General features: G+C 39.8%; 2 protein-coding genes across 2 annotated transcripts; both read right to left on the minus strand.

Moving 5' to 3' along the window:
• Positions 1-344: 344 nt before the first annotated feature.
• On the minus strand, positions 345-6,342 carry bbs7 (Bardet-Biedl syndrome 7; the record flags this gene model as incomplete). The annotated part of the gene is made up of 19 exons (XM_083980341.1): positions 345-478; positions 599-722; positions 1,221-1,324; positions 1,411-1,520; positions 1,724-1,888; positions 2,040-2,179; positions 2,877-2,942; positions 3,048-3,122; positions 3,227-3,419; positions 3,559-3,661; positions 3,863-3,947; positions 4,234-4,364; positions 4,557-4,678; positions 4,744-4,820; positions 4,900-5,080; positions 5,173-5,348; positions 5,442-5,504; positions 5,632-5,697; positions 6,307-6,342. 19 exons carry the CDS (start codon positions 6,340-6,342, stop codon positions 345-347), a joined length of 2,151 nt encoding a protein of 716 aa, XP_083836467.1.
• A 1,103-nt stretch (positions 6,343-7,445) lies between these two features.
• tmem33 (transmembrane protein 33) lies at positions 7,446-13,422 on the minus strand. Its single transcript, XM_083980531.1, has 8 exons — positions 13,357-13,422; positions 12,092-12,162; positions 10,883-10,977; positions 10,557-10,744; positions 9,767-9,834; positions 9,313-9,446; positions 8,799-8,882; positions 7,446-8,432 (listed from the first exon to the last, which is right to left on the minus strand). Exons 2-8 carry the CDS (start codon positions 12,140-12,142, stop codon positions 8,303-8,305), a joined length of 750 nt encoding a protein of 249 aa, XP_083836657.1. The 5' UTR covers positions 12,143-12,162; positions 13,357-13,422; the 3' UTR covers positions 7,446-8,302.
• Between the last annotated feature and the right edge of the window lie 8,981 nt (positions 13,423-22,403).

Genomic DNA, 22,403 nt, shown 5'->3' on the forward strand with positions numbered 1-22,403 from the left:
AAGGTACAGAGGTAAACATTATAACTGAAATAAACACTTTTAACTTGCTCATATGTGGAAACCTCCACCCAATCAGATAGTTAAAAGAAGAATCTACACCATCTGGACAACTTTGTAGTGGTTTATTCATCACCACCCTTGTTTTTAGGAACTATCAAAATACATTATAAATATTTAAATATTGTAAGCACAGACATGGTCTAAATGACAAAATGAGAACATGGCATTATGACACTTTTAGCAACTACCATGGGACAAAAACATTTGTATTTACAATACAATACAAAAATAGCACAAATCAAAGACAAGTACATACATAGTTTTATGCTCTACACTATATGGCATCATGCCTCACTGAAAAAGTCTAACAGAGAATTTAAATCATAACTATCGAGTATCTCCAATAATGAGGACACCTTAGTTTTCACATTCTGGCCTTTAAACTTGAATTTGTCGATGAAGAGGTCTGTGATCATCCCTACAAGAAAGAAGAAGAAACAAACATCAGTCAACAAGTTCAATACTTCACGGCTCTACATGTGAGAGCTGGTGAAATGAAATGATAATATAATAAGTTAAAAGCGACTAAACTCTGTACCATAAAGCCTCTCAAGGTGTGCCGGTTGTTTCTTGTACTCCTCGAGAAGATTAGCAGACTCATCCAAGATGTTACGATACTCTGGGATGAGGAAGTCAGCGTTCCCCTCGTGAACCTGCAGCTCCTGCAAATCAGAGTGGAGGTGGCGGCGAGTTAAGATATGAATATAAACATAGATCAATGGGAGAGAACATGAGCTTATGGACATACTAAGTTGACGGAGACAGTGACGATTTAGCTAAGTTTTGATATCAATAAGAGGGTGTATTTTTATTGGTATTAAACACTGAAAACACATCACATCACATCAGATCCATCACATTAATCTCTTCTGCTTCTCTGAAGATCTAGTGAGAACCAGCTTTGTGTTTGTCTCTAAGCTTCTTCTGATTTGCTTTCTAGCTTTCTAGGTCAGCAGCAGAGTGACCACTCTCTCTCTCTCTGCAATACAAGGCCTCTAAAGCATGAGTTTGTGTAGTTTGAACACACAACAAACTGAAAACATAGATAATTGGTATGGAGTATTGAATTTGACCTGAAATTAGGTTTTTCTAGTTGACTCAGGCTTTCAGAGTAGATTTTGCCCCCATGATGCCACATTTATCATTTCAAAACCACCTACTTTAAGAGCGTCGATAAGCTGAACCTTTTTGGCCAGCACCATCTGGTACTCCAGCTTTGGATGGATCATTTTAAGAGTGTGGCTCACCGAGTCATCATTGATATCTGGAAGATAAATAAACAAACAAAAGGAATATAAGAAATATTTGATACTATAGATCACTGAGTGACATCAACTAAAATACACATACCATATGAAATGTTAAGATTGATTTTCTTCTTTGTAGCTTCTTTAGAGAGGACGTCACTCAGTATGGAGATGGTGGAGATGTTGTCTGACCTGAAGTGACCTTCTCCTTTGCTGAAATCACAAATAAAGAAAAGCATGTTAGTGGAATATAACACAAATCACCACTGTACATTTGAATATACTGTGGAAACAATATAGAAAACATTCCTGAGGCTTTGGTTTTGGATATTAAATCTTATAGCCTCTTGACAGTCATCACATGTTTTCTATTTATACATGATGTGCGGGAGTTCCTACAGTGTGTCAGTGTTTACCAGTAGCTGGCTTCAAGTTGAGTGCCAAGGAAAGTGTTATGGAAATAAAAGGTGATGCTCTCTCCTGCCGGCGTCTTCTCAGGCACCTCTGGCAAACAGAAGACGACCCAGGAGTGGATCTCTGCAAAACTGAACTGTCCCACTAGACTGAGCCTGTTCATCGGCCTGGAAGAAAGACAGAGAGACAGAAAAAGATTTTTAAAAAGAAAAGAAAACTTTGATAGTTCAACAACAAATGATCTGTTCTCAGCCTAATCTAAATTATGTGTACCAGATTTATATCAGACAAAACTTCAGGAGACCCTTGACTCTTTACCTGTCTTGGTCTATGCTGTGTGTGCGCTGGTGGAGGGACAGAGGTTTGATCTGGTACTGGCGGACCTGGCAGGTCTTGGGTTGGAGTCTGGGGGTAATATAGGCCTGTAGGGTGCCATACTGTCCCTCAATGGACCTCACCTATAAAAAACAGTTTATTACAGGTGAAACACATTGTTTTGTCACTATTGTGGCTTTCCTTCGTGTTGTCACAGGGTCTCTGCAGGTTTCACCAGCTCAAATTTAAGACTTTTTAAGACCATTATGGATGAAATTGAAGACCTATGATGACAAATAAAAAAGGCAGATGGCTTTAAGCCTTGAATAATGTTAAGGGTCAAACGTGACCCATTTTTACATTGGAGAACAGTAAAAACACCAACACTTCGCCTTTGGCCTGAAATTTCTATACGTTTCAAAAAATAAAAGTTTACTAAAATAAAAATCAATTACATTCATCATTCTGTAGAAAAAACTATGTGCTCCCTTTCACAGCTCTAATCTCAACACTGAAGCTGTTGGTGATGTAATTCCCACTCAAATTCTAGCACTCTAGACATACAACACATAGACCAAAAATACAAACCATGAAACTCAAAACCTTAAGAATCTTAACTTAAACTTGAAAATAAAACATGGAGAACGTCACGTAAAGACACGTGTTATTCAGTATCTGCATGAAGGTTTCTAATGGGTAAAGTGGTGCAGTTACTACAGTATACCCAGCTCAGTCTGTCACATCAAGGCCCAATATGATGCTGCACTATAATCACCGTAGGTTTAGGAAACACCAACAAGTTGTGAGTAGAAGAAAATGTTTTGATGCACTTGTTGTTACCTTGAGCTCCAGCCTGGTAGTGTTAGCCTGACATCTGTAGGTGGCCAGGAGGAAGTTTCCATTTGGCTGCTGCAGTGAGAGGATGGAAGTGAAACAGCAGCAGCGGGTTTGAGACTTTACTGTATTTGTACATTGTGTTAATTCTGTGCAGAAAGTGATTACACTGCTCACCTCTGAGTCGCATTCACTGAAACTGACCACAGCTGAGTTTTTATCCACGTCCAGCAGGTCTATGGGGACATCGCTCTGCACAGGACATTTAACTCCGAGTTACATTTTGCTTGTTTACACCTGCAAAGACTCAGGCGAACGCTGATTGCAACACAACAGGGACTTATTGTTTAATGTACCTGTAGCAGCAGATTGTCGATGGCAGTCTGCACCTCCAGGGTGAGGCTGTAGCTGGCGTCATCCTGGCACAGGGTGAACTTGTCGTTAATGCTGAAGACGGGCACAGCAGAGACGGCTGTGCTGGACTGAGAGGTCTGTTGGTACTGCTCTCGTCCCTGCAGGACTTTGATCTGCAGCTGCTCCAGTTCTGCCCTGAAAACCAAATGTAAACTCACCTGAAGAATGGATTTGTTTTGTTTTGTGCCTTTATTACTGAATATGAAGAAAGAAACACACATGAACGGAACAACTACACATAATGATAACAAAGAAAACTGTATTTTGATGATACCTGAGAGCTTCTACTTTGGACTGGGTCTCTTTACTCATCTTGACCTCATCTCCAGCACTGGCCTCAGCCTTCTGGGGCTCAGTGGTCAAACCAGTCACCCATCCTGGAGGAGGGAATGACAAGTATTAGCAACATGCTGTTTATGTCAATTACTCCATACTGTTACATTTACTGTTTAGCTTTAAGGAACCCTGTGTACCTGCCAGACAGCCCATGAAATTATAGACAGTTTGACAGCTAGGACAACTGTCTCTTATTCTACTGTATGGGAAAACACTAAGAATATTGTTTAGATTTATCTAACCTGTGTAAGTGGCGGTTAAGACTTCATCATAAGACTCCTTCCCCACGCAGCCACCCTGGATGGAAGTCACGCTCTCTGATAATATCTGAAAGGAAGAAACCCTGGCTGTCAATTAGGGAGCACTGTAATCAATGCATTTCATGAAATACTGACATGAGCATGACTGAACATGTAAAAAAAAAAAAAAAGGCAGTAAGTTTATTTTATAACAGAATCTGTAAATAAATGTTGTGATCTTTGTGGATGAAGATTTTCTCACAATTCTTTACCACAGCCTTGAAAACTAAAAACTAGAACTTGAGAGAATTTTACTGAAGTGGAGCTAGTAAATATTTTAGTTTTTGGACTCCCTGTGCCTGGTTAAAACTTACATGGTCAAAACGTAATATGGGCTCATTGGAGCTGTCGAAACCATAGACCTCAACAGTCCCATCGTCCCTGCCCACCAGAATGTCATTCACTCCGTCTCCAATTATGTCGTATGTGTCAATGCAAAGAATTCCTGACGGGAGCAGAAAACAATAACAGTGTCATGAAAGGTTGAAGGGAGGTTTTGAAAACTACTTCTTTTACTCATCGACTGTAATTTATTATTTCACACATGCTGTGAGAAATGTGTGTTCTAACTATAAGAGAATAATATTTAATTGGATAAAACATGCAACACTCAGGCACAGTCTTATCAACAACACACCTCCTTTCTTTTTGTCATTGTCGATCTCCCATTTGGTTGCAGCTGAGGACTCGTCGATCTGGACCAGTCCTATTTTACCATCTGCGGTTCCGTAGAGGATTTCATCTCCTGTGGAAACATCACTGATGTTATGTTGGAGCCGATCCCTTTAAAGAAATCTTATGTTTAAGGACACAGGGACTCTGACTTGCCTCCATCTTTGTTGTACAATTCCAAGACAGATGGAGGGCCGGGGACTTCTATCTCATAGGCCAGCTCAGATCCCTAACGAATAAAAACAACATGTCTCATGTGACTGTTTGAGGTAGAGCAACTCTAAACAGAAAACAGAAGCCTGGTTTACCTGCAAGACCCTGAGAACCCGATCTTGGCATGCGAGGATGGGGACAAGGGAAGTCTCTGAGGACAAACATGTGATATCATTGATTTTGTCTCCAGAGAGATAGTAGTCCTGGTCCTTGCAGTCACAGTAGTGGTTGTAGATGTAACTTGCACACACAAAAAGATCAGCGCCTGAGACGTGCCTGGGAAAAAAAAGAACCAACAACAGGGACGTTAAAATCACACAAGTCAATCAAGCAGTGTAAAAGTGTAAAATGGCAGAAGCAGCTCCTACATGGCGTTAATGGTCTCAGTGAGGTTGGCCTCAAAGGAGAGGAACTGTTTTCCTTTCTTGGTGAATCCTCGAACCTGAGAACCAGAACAAATAAAGATCTTCTCCTGAGGAGTTCCCACGGCTCCTCCAAGGTCCATCCTGGCTATTTTCTGTCCTGGAAGCGTTTTAAACACAGGCTGAAACAGAAACAGAAACAGTCAGATTTCTTGCCAATAGAAACAGAAATACAAGCCATTAAGAGGCAGAAAAAGCCCAACCAGTATACACACCACTGCCTCTCCCTTCTTCATCCCAAAACATGTCAATATACCATCATGATCACCAATAGCAACCTGAAACGGAACACAAAACGGTCATATTAAAGATAACAACAATCATAAAAACAAAAAAGCAAACATACGACCAACTATAATAGGATAGTACTGAGGCATTGGCGCATTGCTCTGACATTAATAATACCTTCTGGGTTGCCTTTTTCCCCATTGCTGGAAGGAGCCTCATCGTTTTCTGAGAGGTCACACCAACCTGTGAATAAGAGGAAGGCTGTGTATTAGGCTAATAATTAGGGGGAGAAAACTTCCTGCACAATCAACTTAAATGCCCAGAATACACTTTTCTTCAAATGTACTTTTAAATAACGAACTAATCAGACTAAAAGAAAAGGACAATTTGTAAAGCACTTTCACAACTCAAGTTAACTAAATTCTTCACACAGGCAAGCAATTTAAAAACCATATCATAAGATCAAAGAGAGAAAAGATGTGTCTTAAGAGGGGATTCAAAGATGTCAGTGATATGCTATCTTGATTTCCTCAGATATCTCTTAAGTTTTCAGCCAGGTCTCTGGGACAGATGAAGACCTGCCTAAGGATCTCACATTATATACTGCTCATGTGGTGGGTCATTCATTCAAGGGTCATTAATGTAAACTGGGTAAGGCTCTTATTCAAAGTATTTAATTAGATATTCAGCTAAATTTAGAGGTCAGTCTCTCTGGAGTCAATCAATACAGTTTTTAGTGAGATCAACAGGACAGTAGTTTGACAGTAACGTTAGTGTCAGATGATCGAAATACACTTCCTCTAACTGACCAACATATATCTGATTAAATTGCAGTCTGCACTTTCTTGTTACCTGCATATAATCAACTCGATTCAGGTGGAGCTCCATCTTCTTTCTCCACCTGGTGTCTTAACTTCAGAGAGGGAGGAAGGTCTGATATTAATCTTTACCAGTAAGTTATCTTGCTATAATAAAACTGTAGGGAGCATTAGCTTAGCAGTTAACCCGAGATGCACGACAGTCACAAATGTGGAAAGAAAAAGGACACAGGAAGACGTGAATGAACGTGAAAAGAGACTGGGATTATCGAAATCAAAGGAGATTAGCTCAGCGTGCTAACGTTAGCCAGAAGGCTAATTAGCTAACGCGATTTAACCGCACGCCAACTGTTCCACTTTAAAAACGAGAAAATCATCACTAACAAAAGAAAGGCACAGCGCGATAGGAAATAAAAAGCACCCGACTCAAGCTAACTCCACTGTGTTTTGTAAAGCAGCATCGAAACCTCCTTTAACGTAAAAGTAAAATAGGATGAAGAGTGAATGCACTGCAGCGCTGGCTTGTGTACCAGATAAACGAAGCTACACGTTACCAATGGCAACGCTGTGGAGCCGTAACAAACTGCGTCACCATTGGTTGTTCCTCACGCCACCGAAGGTTGACACTGCCGTCTGATTGGCTGACCTGTTGCCGATAGGATACACACGTACTGTAATGTACATCCATGACTGTACATCACTACGGATTTAGTAAAGATCAATAAAAGTAATACCATCAGTGAATAAATACGCTATTATATGCAAAAAAATACTGCATTCAAGAAAACTATTTTAGTACAAAAACCATTATTAACATCAAAATAAAAGCAACTTTTATTTCACAATATTGTGTATAACTGGATTAAGGTTATAAAAGGATTCATGTGTACACTTCTTCAGTGTAGGAGTGGGTACCTTATGGATCATTCACCTGGTAATCAATAGTTAAGTAGCTTTAAACTGTACTGAGGTACTCTGCTTTACCAAGAGCAATCATTTTATTGTACATACAAATAGCATAAACTTTGGCTAAATATAATGAAAATAATGACATACCCACACTGCTATACTTTCATATTTTATTGTTTTAATTAAGAGATCATTTTATTCTTGTCATAAAAATGTGGTTTGTTTGTAGACAAATAAACACATTTAACATGGCAGAAAAAAAAATCATAGCATGCAGTAAGCGAGAAATCTACGTAAGCGACAAATAAATGAAGAAAGCAAATTCAAAACAGTTCTCAAAGTGAGAAACAAGGTCATAATGCATTCATCAGCATGACATGCATTGTGCAATTCATTTCAGACTGGAAAATGGCTGGTGCCTCAAAATATTCTATAAAATACAGCAGATATCTTGTTTCTCAATTCAACCTCCATTTTGACATCATAGCTACAAATATTTCACTTGTTAAATAATGGCAATGATAGAATACACTTAAAGTTAGGCATTCAGACAGATGAGAACATCAGATGCTTTGCACATAAAAAAAAAGAAAGAAATGAGACAAGGTAGAAACAGCAAACAAACCTCATTCTCCATCCATCCAAGCACAATGATTATTTTTTTTAAAAAAGAACAATTTTAATAATGTATAAGAACATTTTCATTTAAGTTACTAATCTCTGAATGTTAATGTTTCATCACAGAATAAGCGATTTTCATGAATAAATAAGGACATAAAAGGAAAGTACAATAACAGCCAACGACAGCCAAACACAGTTGATGTTTACTGTGCTCCTTTCAGTGAACGTAACAAAGTGAGGGGTGTCCACTGGTAGAATGAGGTCACATTAGGAAGATGGGAAAAGAAATATCACCATGAGACTTCAGTGCATTACTGGCTGCTCTTCAACCGTACTCAAATATACAGAGACGTTGGAGCACAGGCTGTAAAGCTGACATTCAGAAAAACAGTTCCTTCTGTTGATGGCATTGTCTGTCCCCATCAAAGTTTTAAGTCACATCCTAAAATGGTGGAAAAACAAAAATATAAAAAGAAAAACTAAACTTTCACATGGTGTAATCAGACCCCCGTGGGGGCGAGGCGGCTGACGAAGGCGATACTGCTGAGGCACATCTTCCTGAAGAAGGCGGGACAGGCAGGCTTCATGATGAAATGCTCCAGAAGAATTCGCAGCTCTGTGAACAAGGTGCTGAGGTGGAGAGAAGATGTGTTTAATACTCAACTTTCACCACAGGCCAGGTTATATGTCTTATCACATCATATCAGTCTACAAGCAAGACTTCCAGTACGTTTAAATGTATATGTTCCATGTGTACAAGGTCAAAAGTTTTCCATGGCTTCAAACATTCACTGCCTCATCATATTTTTATTTATTTTCAACATATTATGAAATCATTTGTGTCAAAAGAAAGTATTGGTTTACCCACAGTGAAAAAAGTATACACTTACAAAAAAATGTTGAGATGTTCTTCAACCTGCTTGAGGTCATTTTGAACATCCTGACCATATTGTTGTATATCATTATTAAATGATTGTGTGTAAGTAAACATCTCACCGGCAGTATGGGTTTCTTCTGGATGTGTAACGGAGAGTGAGGAATCGGTAGTAAATGAAAGGCAGCAGCAAACTTCCCTGGCCACTGTAACAAGATTTGAGTGACATTAATAAAATAAAAATAGAATTATATAATTGTGCATCGTTCAATATCCCAGTAATATAAAGTAACAAGATTAATAAACTTTGATTATTATGGATTCTTCAGATTGTTGTAAATGTTTCTCTAAACTGCAGTAACAGTTCCCTGCTACTGACAAATCTGCAGGAATCATGTGATACAGTCATTTCAACATGGAGCAGAGTCTCTCAGGAATGTTTCCAACATGTTGTGGGATCAATCTCACAAAGAACTGAGGCAGCTCTGAGAACAAAGTAAGAGCCGACACAGTTGAATCGGCTTACTGTGGTGTTCCTAATAAAATACGTATGGAGTGTATACCTGTAGGCAGATAAAGAATCTATAATATTTGGCAAAATAAAAACATCGTTTGACTTCAGTTGTGAGTGAATACCTGAAGAGCATGAAAACAGTGGCTGGCATCAAGAAGATCTCGTTGCAGGCGATGAACTTCAGGATGTTCTGCTGATTGGATGTTAGTTTGTCCAGGAGGTTTCTGATGAACATCAGGCTGCTGGGACCCATGGACTGCAGAGAGAGATGATGGAGAGTCAAACGGCAAGAATAAAGCTGTTAAAGTTTTCAGGGAGGTGCAGTGTTAAGTTGAAATACTGACATAGAGAAGCAAATGTAAGATCACATAATCAATCATCGGCTTTTATTAGATTTTTTGGTTGAATTTGGTCCCTGAGCAATGGCTGGTTGATGGAGTAGATAATTAAAACACCATTTGGCTGGTGGTAATGTTCCACCTTGGTGTTAAATAATATTCTGCAAATGGCTTTCTGTCAGACGTTTTAATAAACATCATTAAAAGTCACAGCAGGTGACTGCTGCCTCGTACTCACATCAAGGACTTTCTTTGTGTAGGTCGTTGCATGAAGCAAGGAGAAGAGGAAGACTGGGAAGATGCTCACTGGATACAAGGGTTAAAGATCAACATTAAACCACACAACAAACCTCCCACAATAGTCTCTTTAGATATCCGGCTTACAAATAATGACCCAACTGATTTGTTCTATGCTTGTGCAGGTCACTTTGTTTTAGTTGGACTTAGGACAGACTTATTTTGAATATAAGGTCTCACTACCCTGTGTAATGATCTCTCCCAGACACTCAACCACACTAACTCTGCCTGTCTGTAGTGTTTCTGTCATGCACAACCATACCCATATACATGTGAAAAAAAAGATGTTTTCTTCAGGGGAAATCAGATTTCTCTAGTCCCACACTACTTTAAACCAGATTTCTTTGCATGACAGCAAATAATTAGCTAAATCAGATGATAGAAAAGGAAACTAGGATGGACTATGTGGGGAAAGAGATATCACTACACGCAAAATATGAGTTATCACAGTGAATCTCATAAATAAACCACTATCGGTTAACGTAGACAAGAAACCTTCATTAACTATACATAACTTAGAATTTACAATTAAGCTCTGCAGCTACATCTGAGTGATAGAGTAGTACATCTACCTTTTATTTAAGGATCATCATAGCAGAGATCTTTAAGACAACGTCATCAACTCAATGGAAACCTAACCCATCTGGATTCAGTATCTACATATATGATATCGCTATGCACCGTTAACAGCACCACACCTCTGTACAGTACATCTCTAGGTGAAAGGATACTTGTGATGGGGTAGGAGTTGACCAGGATGAGTGAGTAGAGCAGGTAGTGACAGCTGTCCTCCTGCAGAGCCTGGGCCAGGAAAGTTCTGCTCAGCTGGAAGCGTGGAAGCCTTTGATGCAAGCGAAGAGCACTGGTGAGGGCGTTCGCTAACAAGGCTCTCTGATAGAAGTTTGCAGCTGCATAGGGTCTGAAAAACACACAGTGACAAATATCATGAAACCCATTTCAGGCTAAAAAAAAAGCTCTGCATTGCCGTCATTTTTTTTTTCTTTTTTTCTTTTTTACAGTGTTGGTACGTTAACAAAGATCCACTGAGAGCACTCACCCCAAAATTGGTAGAATAAACATTACGGAGCAGTAGACGGTGAAAAGCCGTGACAGCCACATTGCAGTTTCCAGCTTGTTATGCATTAAAAATTGCTGTGCAAGAAAAAAAAAGGGTTTTGAGATTAATTCTTGTAAAAATAGAAGGTTAAGCTCCTGGTATCATCTATAACAACACGCCTTAAGGATATATTAAACATCAATGCAAAGAGCTGGGTCTTCTCTTTTAGATGGTATGATGTGCTGGTTTTGAATTTTGAAATAACAGGATGTGCCTTGCGTTTTCTCGAGTTCACTGAAAACTGATTCTCTGATGGTTCCCTCTGGTTCTCTCAAGGGTCAGCATAAACCAGCCAAATTAAAAAACAACTTAACTCAATCTACCAGTTAATTTTACCACACGTCCATCAGAAGCCAGGTCATAAGATGCTGCTGTAACTCATCAAAGAACCTGCTGCTTCAGCTGACATCGCTGATCTACATTTAACTGACTGGTCCAAACAAACAGTTTGAAGAACAGAAAAGGCTGAAAATCTCTAAATTCAAAGAATTGGAAAAAATACAAAATTTGAAAAAACAACAACATTTTGATGGATCAGATAAATCCACAGTGATGGGGCACAATCCCAATAATCATCTGCACATTAGGCCTATATGTTACCCTGGTTCTATAGCCCTAAAACTGAATTTGTGATGAAAGTTTATTATTTAAACTCTGAAAGCTGCATCATAAACACTGTGAGCAACCATGACGGGGTTAGTGCTGTGGGAACAGTCGGGGTAAATGTTTTCCAAAGGTGTTAGCAATCACAGACTCCTATGACAATGCAAAAGAGAGATTGAAAGCAGCATAGACAAAAATCAATGGAGCAGAAGCCTCAACATCCTGACTTTTACTCCTTGCTAAGGGCAAAGCTGCAAAAAAGCCCTTGATCCTACACGTACCATGATGCAACTTAATAGTGTTTTGTTAGACTTTCCCTGTTATGTAAACACTCACAGCGCCTAGTTTGTGATGCAGATTATCTGTTAAATATTCCCAAGCCATTCCTTTGTCAGACTTCAGAAGTCACACTCCCAAAGCACAGATATCGTTACACAAATGTTTTTTCTACTACTCCTTGTGATATGTATCTTTAAATATAATATCAGCGGTTTGCACTTTAAAAAGGTGACAAATGACCATGAGTAATTGAAACAGGTGACTTACCACAGGCCCTAGCTGAGGAGGAGGGGGGCTCTGTTGGTTTGTGTCAGCCATCTTTGGGAGTGTGGGTCTTTCTGAAGAAAATAGTGAAACACTCACATGATGAAGCAATAAATGACAACTCATCAACAGGAGTCAATACAAAATACTTCCTACATTTGATAATAACACACTTCCGAGCATCTATGTCATTGGTGGTGGGTGGGTGGGTGGGTGGGGGTCAAGGATTTTTAATTTACAAGTACAGATGATAATAATTAAGCTGAAATAATAAATTAATGATTACTTGACAGCAAGTTTAACAACAATTGTTAAAGAAGGGAGATAACGATAAGCTTGGACAGTTGTTTTAACACATAACTAACCACTAGATTTCTTAGAGGTGATAGCTTATAACTTGAAATAAATTGAGGAACCTCATCTTATGAAAGAACTTGTGATTATCTATTTGAATTTGAGCAGTAGTACAACAAACATGTCAAACTTCCTCATTGTACTGAATAGCTTTATAAACCGACCCCAAGTTACACAGGAGACTTTTTAAAGACCACATGGACAGGAGTTCAGCTCTTGTTCAACACTCATGCTGGTTATGAACTAAAGTCTGCTGGGACTAATAACCTCCAGTGTTTGCTATATGTCTGACGATGCTGAGCAGACTTTAAAGTAACGTTATTACTTAATGACCATTGTCACTATAATATCACTTTCAGTTTTTGAGGATGTAGCATCTCCCTGCATCCAGGCAACACGTCCAGTTAACGCTGCTCCTCACGGCAGAACACGGAGGAAACACAATAACATACTTCTGTCATTACCGTGTTTATGTCTTTTTGTCACTTAACGGCTCTTGTAAGGAAACTTAATTCATTTGCAAATTATTCACTTAGCCTTCGCTAATTCGGGTAAATCAATGATTACCCTGTAGTTTACTCGACATGGCAACGTATTAATGTAACTCCTTGTTAGTGGTCGAAGTGGATACATCCCGATTTAAGTGTAGAAACAATCACTAAAGTCTTACTTGTGTATTTCTTGTGTATTTTATAGATGCTAACGTTAGCAGCTAACGCTAAGAGCAGGTGGGTCTAGAATATTCTGTTACCATCGTTACTAGCATGAGAGCTAATGTTAGCTACCTAGCCTCTTGTCATGCTATTATTTTAATTTTTTTAAAACGTAAAAAATAAAGCTTGAACAGCCTTTATATTCCTGGTTGTTAATCTATCACATTCAATGTAAGGAGACATAAAACATGGACTGCTTACCAGGGATACAGCGTCGAAACGGTCCTTTGCGTGCTGGGGAACTGACAAGCTGTAACGTCAGCTGACCTTCTAAAACGAGTGTAGCGGTAATTCTCGCGAGATTTGAAATCCCGGCCCCCAGCTCCCAGCCTATGCTCCCAGCAGGCAACATTTCCCTCTAGTGGCCGAGAACAGAATTAAATGCAACGCCTGCTCACTGTATGCCAGTGAGCTGAACCTCGTGTCTTTCTCTGTAGATTATGAAATGTAGGAAAAGATACAATGTGTAGATCGTCTTACTTGTGCTCTATTTAGTATGTCAGCACTCCTAGTTCCCATGCTCCGTTGCGGTTTTAATAATCTTGTACCCTGACCTCAGTTTATAGTTACTTATACAGACATAAACACATAGCCTATCAGTCTTTTTGTTTGTTTTTAATTCAAACTGGTGATAAACACAAACAGTTGGGGATAAATAAAGTAATAAAATAGTATTCATATTCGTAAAACAAATTGGGGTGGTGCATGGTGTTCACAACATTTGAGTAATGTTAGGCTACAGCTTCAAAGATAATAGCCTACTTTTATTTTCTATGGTTCAGCATATGTCTCTTGTGGCTCCGTGTTTAAAACCCACACTTTGCAAGATCAGTTTTTATTTTATTTCACTATTATTTTTATTTTTTACATGTGCTTTGAATAGTTTGGAATTTGTTCAGATTTAAGTCTCACTCTGAGATCATCTTGTGATACAAGCTTTTGTTTGTCACTGGATAATCAACCTCCTGTATGCAAATCCTTTATTTCCTGGAACTAACACAGTGGCAGAGAAAGATCTACCCACATCTAATTGATAACAACGTCTGAATGCAGAACATGACATCCATAGGCTTGGGGAAAACACCGATGGAAATGTGGAGACACACAGAGAGCGACACTCGTGACTGTGCTGAATCTGAGCATCACATCTACCAGTTCATGCTTCAGACGCACAGGCTATAGGAAACAATATCAATCAATCAATCAATCTTTATTTATAGAGCACCTTTCATACATGGAAATGCAACACAAAGTGCTGTGCAGAGTGCGCCTGCGCCACGGACAACGCCCACATCTGTAGAGCAGAAACCGACCCACTGACTTAAAAAAAAAAAAAAAAAAGTTTCCATAAGCTGCTTCAGGCTTTTACATTTGCTGCTATACCGTCGATTTGAAACAGCAGATTTGTCGAGTATTTTCATCTTTGTTTTTTTGTTTTTTTATCCAAATGACCCTCTTCATTCAACCTTATGTCGTTTGGGGGGCCACCACAAGAGGGCACAGTCGACCAGACGATCTGCCGCAGCAGGTTGGCCTATAGCCTGTGTTGGATAATTATTTTACCTTTAAGTGCACCTTATTTGGTACCAACATGTTTTAAAATCTAACATCTGACTGCTACTGTGGCGCATATATCCGCAGATTATTGGCACGAGTGTCGCAGGATGATGTGTTTGCTGCAGATGCCATTTGAAAATATAGGCAGTGTAAGCACTGTAGAATCTAATTATTTCTTTGCAAAACCTAATTAGGCATTAAAAAAGGTTAACGCCAGCGCCTGAAACGTTTTTGTTTAATAATCCCATTACTGACGGCTCATCATGTATAAAATGGTGCAGGAGGACACTAAGTTTCCACTTGTTAAAGGGAATCTCTGAGAAATAGTCGCAGATTTTTGACACTATCTGCGATGGGAAATTATAGGGCTTGTAATTAAACTGCGGAGCCACAGCACAGCACAGAGTAAGTAAGGCTGCAGCGTCCTGCCTCGCATGCATTTTCTATGTTTAATTGATGATTCTGCCTGCTGCAAAAACATTGTCACTGTTTTTCTGCTGTTTCGTCTTTACTGTGGCGTCTGGTTTGTTGAACTTTCTGAGCAGTCAGAACAGGCAGCTTGATGATTTTTTTGAGCGTCAGCTCCTCTCGGACCATTACCAGTCACCAGAGAGATCAAGGTGAGAATTTAAATGAGACAACATTTTCTGCCCGACTTTTAATTTGGCTGGGCTCCTGAGGAGGACCGACTGCTGCTCTGATGCGTTTTCAGAGACAGAAAAAAATACCCTCGTGTATTTACAGAATTATGAATGTAGAGGCTTTTATAGGGAAATGAACGGGAAAGTCAGAGCATTGTGAAAAGAGCCGGCCGCGCTCCGAGCAGCAGCAGAACCACACCGCGGTTTATTGAGGGGAATCAGATACAGCAAATCCCATTTATAACCTTTTAATAATGAAACGAATATATCTTTTTTCATCGCAGATCATATAACTAACATGATTAGCATATATCAATGAACATTTTATTTAAGAGTAGCTATATTTACATATTTGTGCCCTGGAGCGATTTATGACATGTCCTCCTGTGCATCAGGTTGCTCAACAGACAGGTTATTATAACTCTTACAAACACAAAAAGCTCAATCGAAATAAAATAAACAACATATTCTTATTATTCTTATATTATATAATAATAGGCTGCAAAAAATAAAATCAAGTCAAAGTTATAGGACACTGCATGTCTAATGTGGGCGACTGTGATTTAAGTAGAATAATTCTGCAAACTCGACAATAACATACTATTATTATTATTATTATTATTATTATTATTATTATTGTAGCTATCATTATTATTATTGTTGTTGTTATTATTATCATCATTATCCGGGGCTACAGGCCTAATGTTTTCCCCTCCCTCGCCTCTCACTCTCTGACATCTTCACAAACTCAAAGGTTTTTACACTTTATTCCTCCTTTAATCTTTTCTCTTTTACGCTTCTGCGTCAACAGTTTTCAATAGAGACAGAGGAATGAGTGAGGGAGCAAAGCGAGGGCCCAGTGAAAGAAACAACCCGCCGTGTATAACGCACTGAAAGCGGCTGTGAGGGTTGTGTGTGTGTCCAAGTGTCTGGCGGCTCTATTCGGCCAAAACAAACAGGGTGTGGAAGGGGATGAAAATCGGGACAAGCGAGGAAGAGGACGGGAAGAAAGAGTGGGTTTGATATTGTGGAAAAGAAGGACACGGTGGATTTCCCCTCAAAGTGGTTAAAGAAACAATAAAGCGAGTTTATCTACAGACTTTTTCTGCCTTTCATCTCTTTGTTGGCTGATGGAAGAAGAAGGAGGAGGAGGTGTTTCACATGAGCCTGCGCGCAGCATCAGTTCATGATGGACTGAATGAAAAAGACCTTTACACACTGTCACAGGTCACCTACAGTTTTAATACTGTGGGGCTTAAATAGAAAAAAGAAAGAAAAAGAAAACATCATTATTTTAAACCAATGCTCTTTTATGACAGTGTGTTGAGTAGCCTATGTTTTGTTTTTTGTTTTTTTTTACCTGAGCTCTGTGTGGATGTGGATGATTCTGCACCAGAAGCAGCTTTTTCATGATTTGCAAAACATTTTTAAAGTTACTAAAATTCCTCTTTAAAGCAATATTTAAATGTAGTTTATTATTAATATACCCTGTCTATTATGGTGGTCCGGGCTCTGATTAGCATTCTGCACCGACTGCAGCAGATCATTATTTAAACCGCTTGTTTACCTCAGTGACATGATGAAAGCAACTTTCATTTTTCTCTTTTCTTTTGGCAGATTCGGGTAATTTTCTGTCTTTCTTATTATTATCTTTATTCAAAATCTAAATATATGATGTCTGCAGGCAATTTTCCTTTATAAAGGAGAAATAAGAACAGACTGTTGCTTCTAAAAAGAAGTTTATGTGGTTAAAGCTACAAAGTCCTATATTTTTTCTCATGAGCAGTTATTCGATATTGTGAACAGATTATGTTGTGTGGCAGTATACATTTTTGATCCCAGGATTAATTTTCTTTCTTTCTTTCTTTCTTTTTTTTTTAGTATATTAATCAAACATTTTCTAAAAAATCTTAAGAGACACTCATCTTGCAGGTTAAACACCCAGTAACAATATTTAACATGCCGCCTGCAGCCCATCTGATGGGACACTGACACAGATTTGAGGAAATAATATTTTCTGCAGATTGTTGATGTTTCTGTGCAGAGCTGGTCAACAGTCTGATCCTCCAACATGCTGTTGTACTCCTGCAGTGAGCAGATTCAGACAGACTGGACGGTCTCGGCCTCTCAGCTCTCACTCATCAACTTATTTCTTAAATGCAAGTCGTCCATTTCACAGCTACATCTGTGGTTTATAAAACCTCTGCTGCTGTTGCATCTCCTCCACTTCTTCATCACAGCCTTAAATCTGTCTGTTCATATTTATAGACTCGGAAACAGTTTTACATAAACTTTCTTCTTCCTCTTTGTTTTGTTTGATGTTGCTATCACTGCAGTGGTTTGAGAAAGGAGGAAATGAGCTCTCTGCATTTGGCCTATACTTTGGAATACAAAGGGTTAAATCTTAATACAATTATCACATCTTAACAGAAGTGCACAAACATGGTTATACATTATAATGTTATTTTTTAATGCATGGTCAGAGAAGAGCAGACTGGTACATTTTTAAAGACTGATTGTTTAATGTGATATTTTAAATCTAAAAATATCTCATCACTGTAATATTACTCAGTGTTAAAGGGTTGTTTATTTATAATAATAATAAAAAAGAAAGAAAAACCCTACAGTTTCTGTTCAGTTGTGCTCTAAAGGAGGGAATGTGATGCCCGCATGGAGCCCTGAGCCAAAAACTATTGACATTGAAAGCAAAGGGGGATCCACCAGAAAGCTGACTTTTCCCTTTTTCGGAGTAAAGCTATGTTTGTTTCTGGGTTGAATGGAGGCCTATAATGGAACTGATGGCATCAGGATTGTCACCACAAATGGTCTGGGCGTTTTGCAAGGCTGTTTGACAGAGCCTATTATGTCATTGGTCACGTCCCTCCACTCCTTGCTCGCTTGGGTTTGAATGGGAGTGAATTAATCAAATGGTTTGAGAGGGATCAGCCAACTTAATGCACTTTGTGTCAAGGTCTACACACAGTGATCCGAGACCCCCGGCCCGCCACTCTGCTACCTGCACTGTTTCCCTCTGAACATATCTCTCTATGTGTGTGTGTGTGTGTGTGTGTGTGTGTGTGTGTGTGTGTGTGTGTGTGTGTGTGTGTGTGTGTGTGTGTGAGAGAGAGAGCTGTGGCCAGACTGAAACCCAATCATGTTCCTGAGGACAGTTAATGTGGCACTAAAAACCTGAACTGGCCATGACCTTTCATTCAGTGGATCTTTAGAAAATATATTGTTGATTATCACTTTCATAATGGGATTGTTAGTGATTCAAAGTGAGTTTACAGTCACATTACACATGCTTCCGTAGACATATTTAATATCGTATTAGCTCAACTATTGTACTTTAACTTGATGTTGCATGAGGCTCTGCAGAGCACAGTGAAAGACATAAGCACCATAGGACATTTTTAATTTTCTCTCAACTGGTGTTAAAGGTTGTATTGTAATAAGTTAATCTATTAAAGATGAGTTTGTTACAAGCATTAAGCTATTTATGCTCTTAATATAGTAGTTTTTGCATCTGAAAATGACCACTGATAAGAAACATGGTGACATCATGAAAGGTCAGCAAATCCAGACCTCACCTGGACAACAAACAAAAGAGCCATGACTGGAAAAAAGAAAAAAAAAATCCTATATCAAAACAGCCACCATCATATTTGTTTTCCAAAAGCAGAAAATGGTCCAACTGGTCCTAAAAAACCCAGGCGCTGTGACGTTATTGCTTTATCAAACACAATCAAAATGTGAATTAATCAAAGCACTCTGCGTTAGAGTAAAGTATGCACGAGGCATTGTTGGGCTGTAATGGATGGCTTTAAAATTTGACGTTATTATTTCCCGTCATTTCTGGAAACAAATTGAACATTTATTGCATATATATTAAAAATTATACAGTCGTCGAGAGAGGCTGATGTCTCTTTTATTGAGGCGCACCGAGAGGTGAGGTCTCACCGGATCAATTTCCCTGTCTTGTTACTCCCGCAAGAGGATGTAGGGAAAATGCCTGCACCGCTAAATTGATTCAGAAACGAATTCATAACTTGGGGGGTTTAAGCAATTTTGTGGCGACCAGTATTTTTTTCTCATCCCGGATCCCTTCTTTTGTTTCATGTTTTGATTGCTTCAAGTATCCGAACAAAGTTTGGTACCGAGACCGGTTTATTCTCAGTCATGCGGCTGTTGGTCCACGTTACGCCTATTTTTCATTCTTTGCAACAACAAAAAATGCATTTAATATACTGGGTTTTGGGTGGCTTCACAAACATAGCCATTAAGCAGTCACAATGCTTTTATTGTGCACTTGATCTCAAAATAGAGGCTGGTCTGACTGCAGGATCCAGACGAACCTATGGAAAAGGCCTTGTCTTTGTCTGCCTGCGCGGAGATGAATGGCCCGTGTCAACCAGATGATTAGTTTGCACTATTAAATTGTCAAAAAGGAAGGATTTTTCCCTAATAGTGCCTTTTCGCGAAGAATTATGGAATTCAGAGTTGTTTGCGACTGCCGGGGAACTTGCAGGGCTTCGCAGGGGCGAGGGCGAAGGTCAGGCAGAGTTCTCAGCCCCGCGTCCAGTGTGGCGCTGCAGTCAGAGGGGACGTGGAGACAGATGCAGGACCTATGTCCTACAGCAGGACGGATAGATTAATCTCCAGAAGAAAGATATCCATGCAGTGGCACTGTGATTCAACAAGCTGGGGGGGTGCGTTTACCCGTCACAACGTGCGTAAAATTCGTGCGTAAATGCGCCAGTGCCAGGAAAGACTCAGAGCCAAAGCCAGTCATAGACAATAACGCAGCAAATAATGAACAAGTGACCTGTTTTTTTTTGTTTTTTTTGTTGTCTAAATCCAATTCAAATACAAGTTAAGATAATTTACTTTCTGCTGCACACAGCGGCACACAGCGCCAGATCTGCCCCAGAACACGAGCTGTCTCTCTGCACGTCATGGCTGTCCCGCTCCATCCAGGAAACCCCCTTCTATTCTGCTCCAGCTCTATTCTAGTGCCAGCGTTTTGTGTTAAATGTTAACAACTTGGCCTGATCCATTTAATCACCAACAACAAATCTGTGTTGACTCTAACACTCGCCTCCATTGTGCCCATTATGCGCCTGCCCTCACTTGAAGATTTATGTATTTTTGATATTAAATTCCTTCTGTCATCAAGACTGCTCTCTTGTTGACTTTTCTTGACCCGACGACCCCGTTCCCCAAACTTTCCCATATTTAACGCGGGACCCACCGCACCAAACCCCCCCACACACCACACACACACACAGCCTCTCCTGCTCCACCACCACCACAGCTGAATGCTCTGTGGCTCCTTTTGTTGGCATGTGCTGTTTGCACTGTTCTTGAACTTCAGTGAGCTGCCCTGTCCCCATCCTGTACTTTGAACCCTGCGGAACCAGCATCTTCCCTCCCCCGAAAATAACGACTTATTGTTCCCAGAGCCATGAAGTCAGATCACTACTACAGTGCTGCAGACTCCCCTCATTTGTCGGGAAGCGGAGGAATGTCGCACAGCATCAGAATTTGTCCCATCATGGTGTGATGAGTTATGAGGAGTCCCCTGAGCTGAGGCTATAACACTTGATTCCTGCGCTTCAGTCACATCGCATTCATCCTCTGTTGACGCAGAATGACGGATGCCCGTACACCTTTCCCATATATGACGTCCATGTCGTCTATACAAGCCTCCCTCTGGCTGCCCAGCTTGCTAATTAGTTAAACAAACGCTCATACTAATGATCCCACTGGCCTGGTGAGCTCTGGGGTTTTTGTTCCTCGACTTTGCCCCAAGCTTCTCCTGCTGGAAACTTGGCCCCGCTGACCCGACCTATCACGGCGCTGTGGAGACGGCTGGACCGCCCTGTCCGGAGTCCAACCCCCCAGGGGCCAAAGGGCAGCGTCCAAGGCCCGGGAATGCCACCACCAGCTGCTTGTGGTGACACCATTTACAAAAGGCGCTTGGTGAGCCATCTTTCTATGGGTTGTCAGTGTTGTGACAGTGTGGGCCTGACATTTATTTACTCTCTCATAGGAGCAGAAGACGCTGCTTTAGGTCTGAGCCAACTTCACTTCACTTTGAGTTCCTCTGAGTTGCTGCTATACTGTAAATCAACAGCTTGATTATCAAGCTCTATAAGGGCGTTGTTATGTGTTAATAGAATAACTTTATCAGCTGTAAAAACTACATTTGACTGGTTACTTCTGTAGATCATTGGGGCCAAAATCGGTTTATTACCTCGTTGTTGCACTTTCAACTCTCCATTAATGGCAAGACAGGAAACCACTTAACATTAAATACATTATTACCAATTAGAAATGGCAAAATCAAACTGATATCCCCAAATTTGTTCTTAATGTCTTATAATTCATCAATGACACATTAATAAATAAGTACCTTCAAGATGTCCCATGCATCTTATACTAATAATCCCTACAGCTGCCAATAAGACATTGATTAAAGGTTTTCATCAAAGTTATTAATCATCATGTCAGTAGATGCCTATTAAGAGATAATAACAGGTTAACAATTAGATTTGGTGACAAAATCTGAGCTGATTTTAGGTTGATCTGCCCCAGAATGCAACTGTCCTCTGCTTATTGAGAATAACAATCTATTAATGATTTGTTTAGATTGTGGTTTAATGGAGACTAATAAATTGATGAGTATTTATTGATGAATCACCAACACTGAGAATAAACACCAGTCAAAAGGATTTGGTGTGCTGATCAGATATAGATTTTTATTTCAATTAAATATTTAACGAGGCCACAATACAACATGATTCTTCCAGTGCTTTGGTTAAACCCTGGTCATATACACGGCAGTGATATGGTTTGGGCTCTGTGATCACAGGTCTGGAGGTTGGAGCTTGTGTTTCAGAAACTATCCTGGGTTTATGTTCTGCTCTTTCTAAATTCAAAACGTTTTTCTTTCTCCGCCGCGCGCGCTGCGGTTAACACTGGCCCCATTACACGTTGTCATTTGTGGGCTCTTGGTGTTATTTGGACAATGTTTGGCCATTTACCCGG

The sequence above is a fragment of the Trachurus trachurus genome, assembly GCF_905171665.1.
Source record: "Trachurus trachurus genome assembly, chromosome: 10".
Classification (NCBI taxonomy): domain Eukaryota; kingdom Metazoa; phylum Chordata; class Actinopteri; order Carangiformes; family Carangidae; genus Trachurus; species Trachurus trachurus.

Bases quoted from the DNA above. Each gene is read 5' to 3' on its own strand.
- tmem33 (XM_083980531.1), bottom strand. From the start codon at position 12,142: ATGGCTGACACAAACCAACAGAGCCCCCCTCCTCCTCAGCTAGGGCCT. The intron at 10,745-10,882 runs GTGAGTGCTCTC...TGTGTTTTTCAG, and splicing joins TTTATTCTACCAATTTTGGG to ACCCTATGCAGCTGCAAACT. The intron at 8,883-9,312 runs GTATTCACTCAC...ATCTTGTTACAG, and splicing joins ACTGTTTTCATGCTCTTCAG to TGGCCAGGGAAGTTTGCTGC.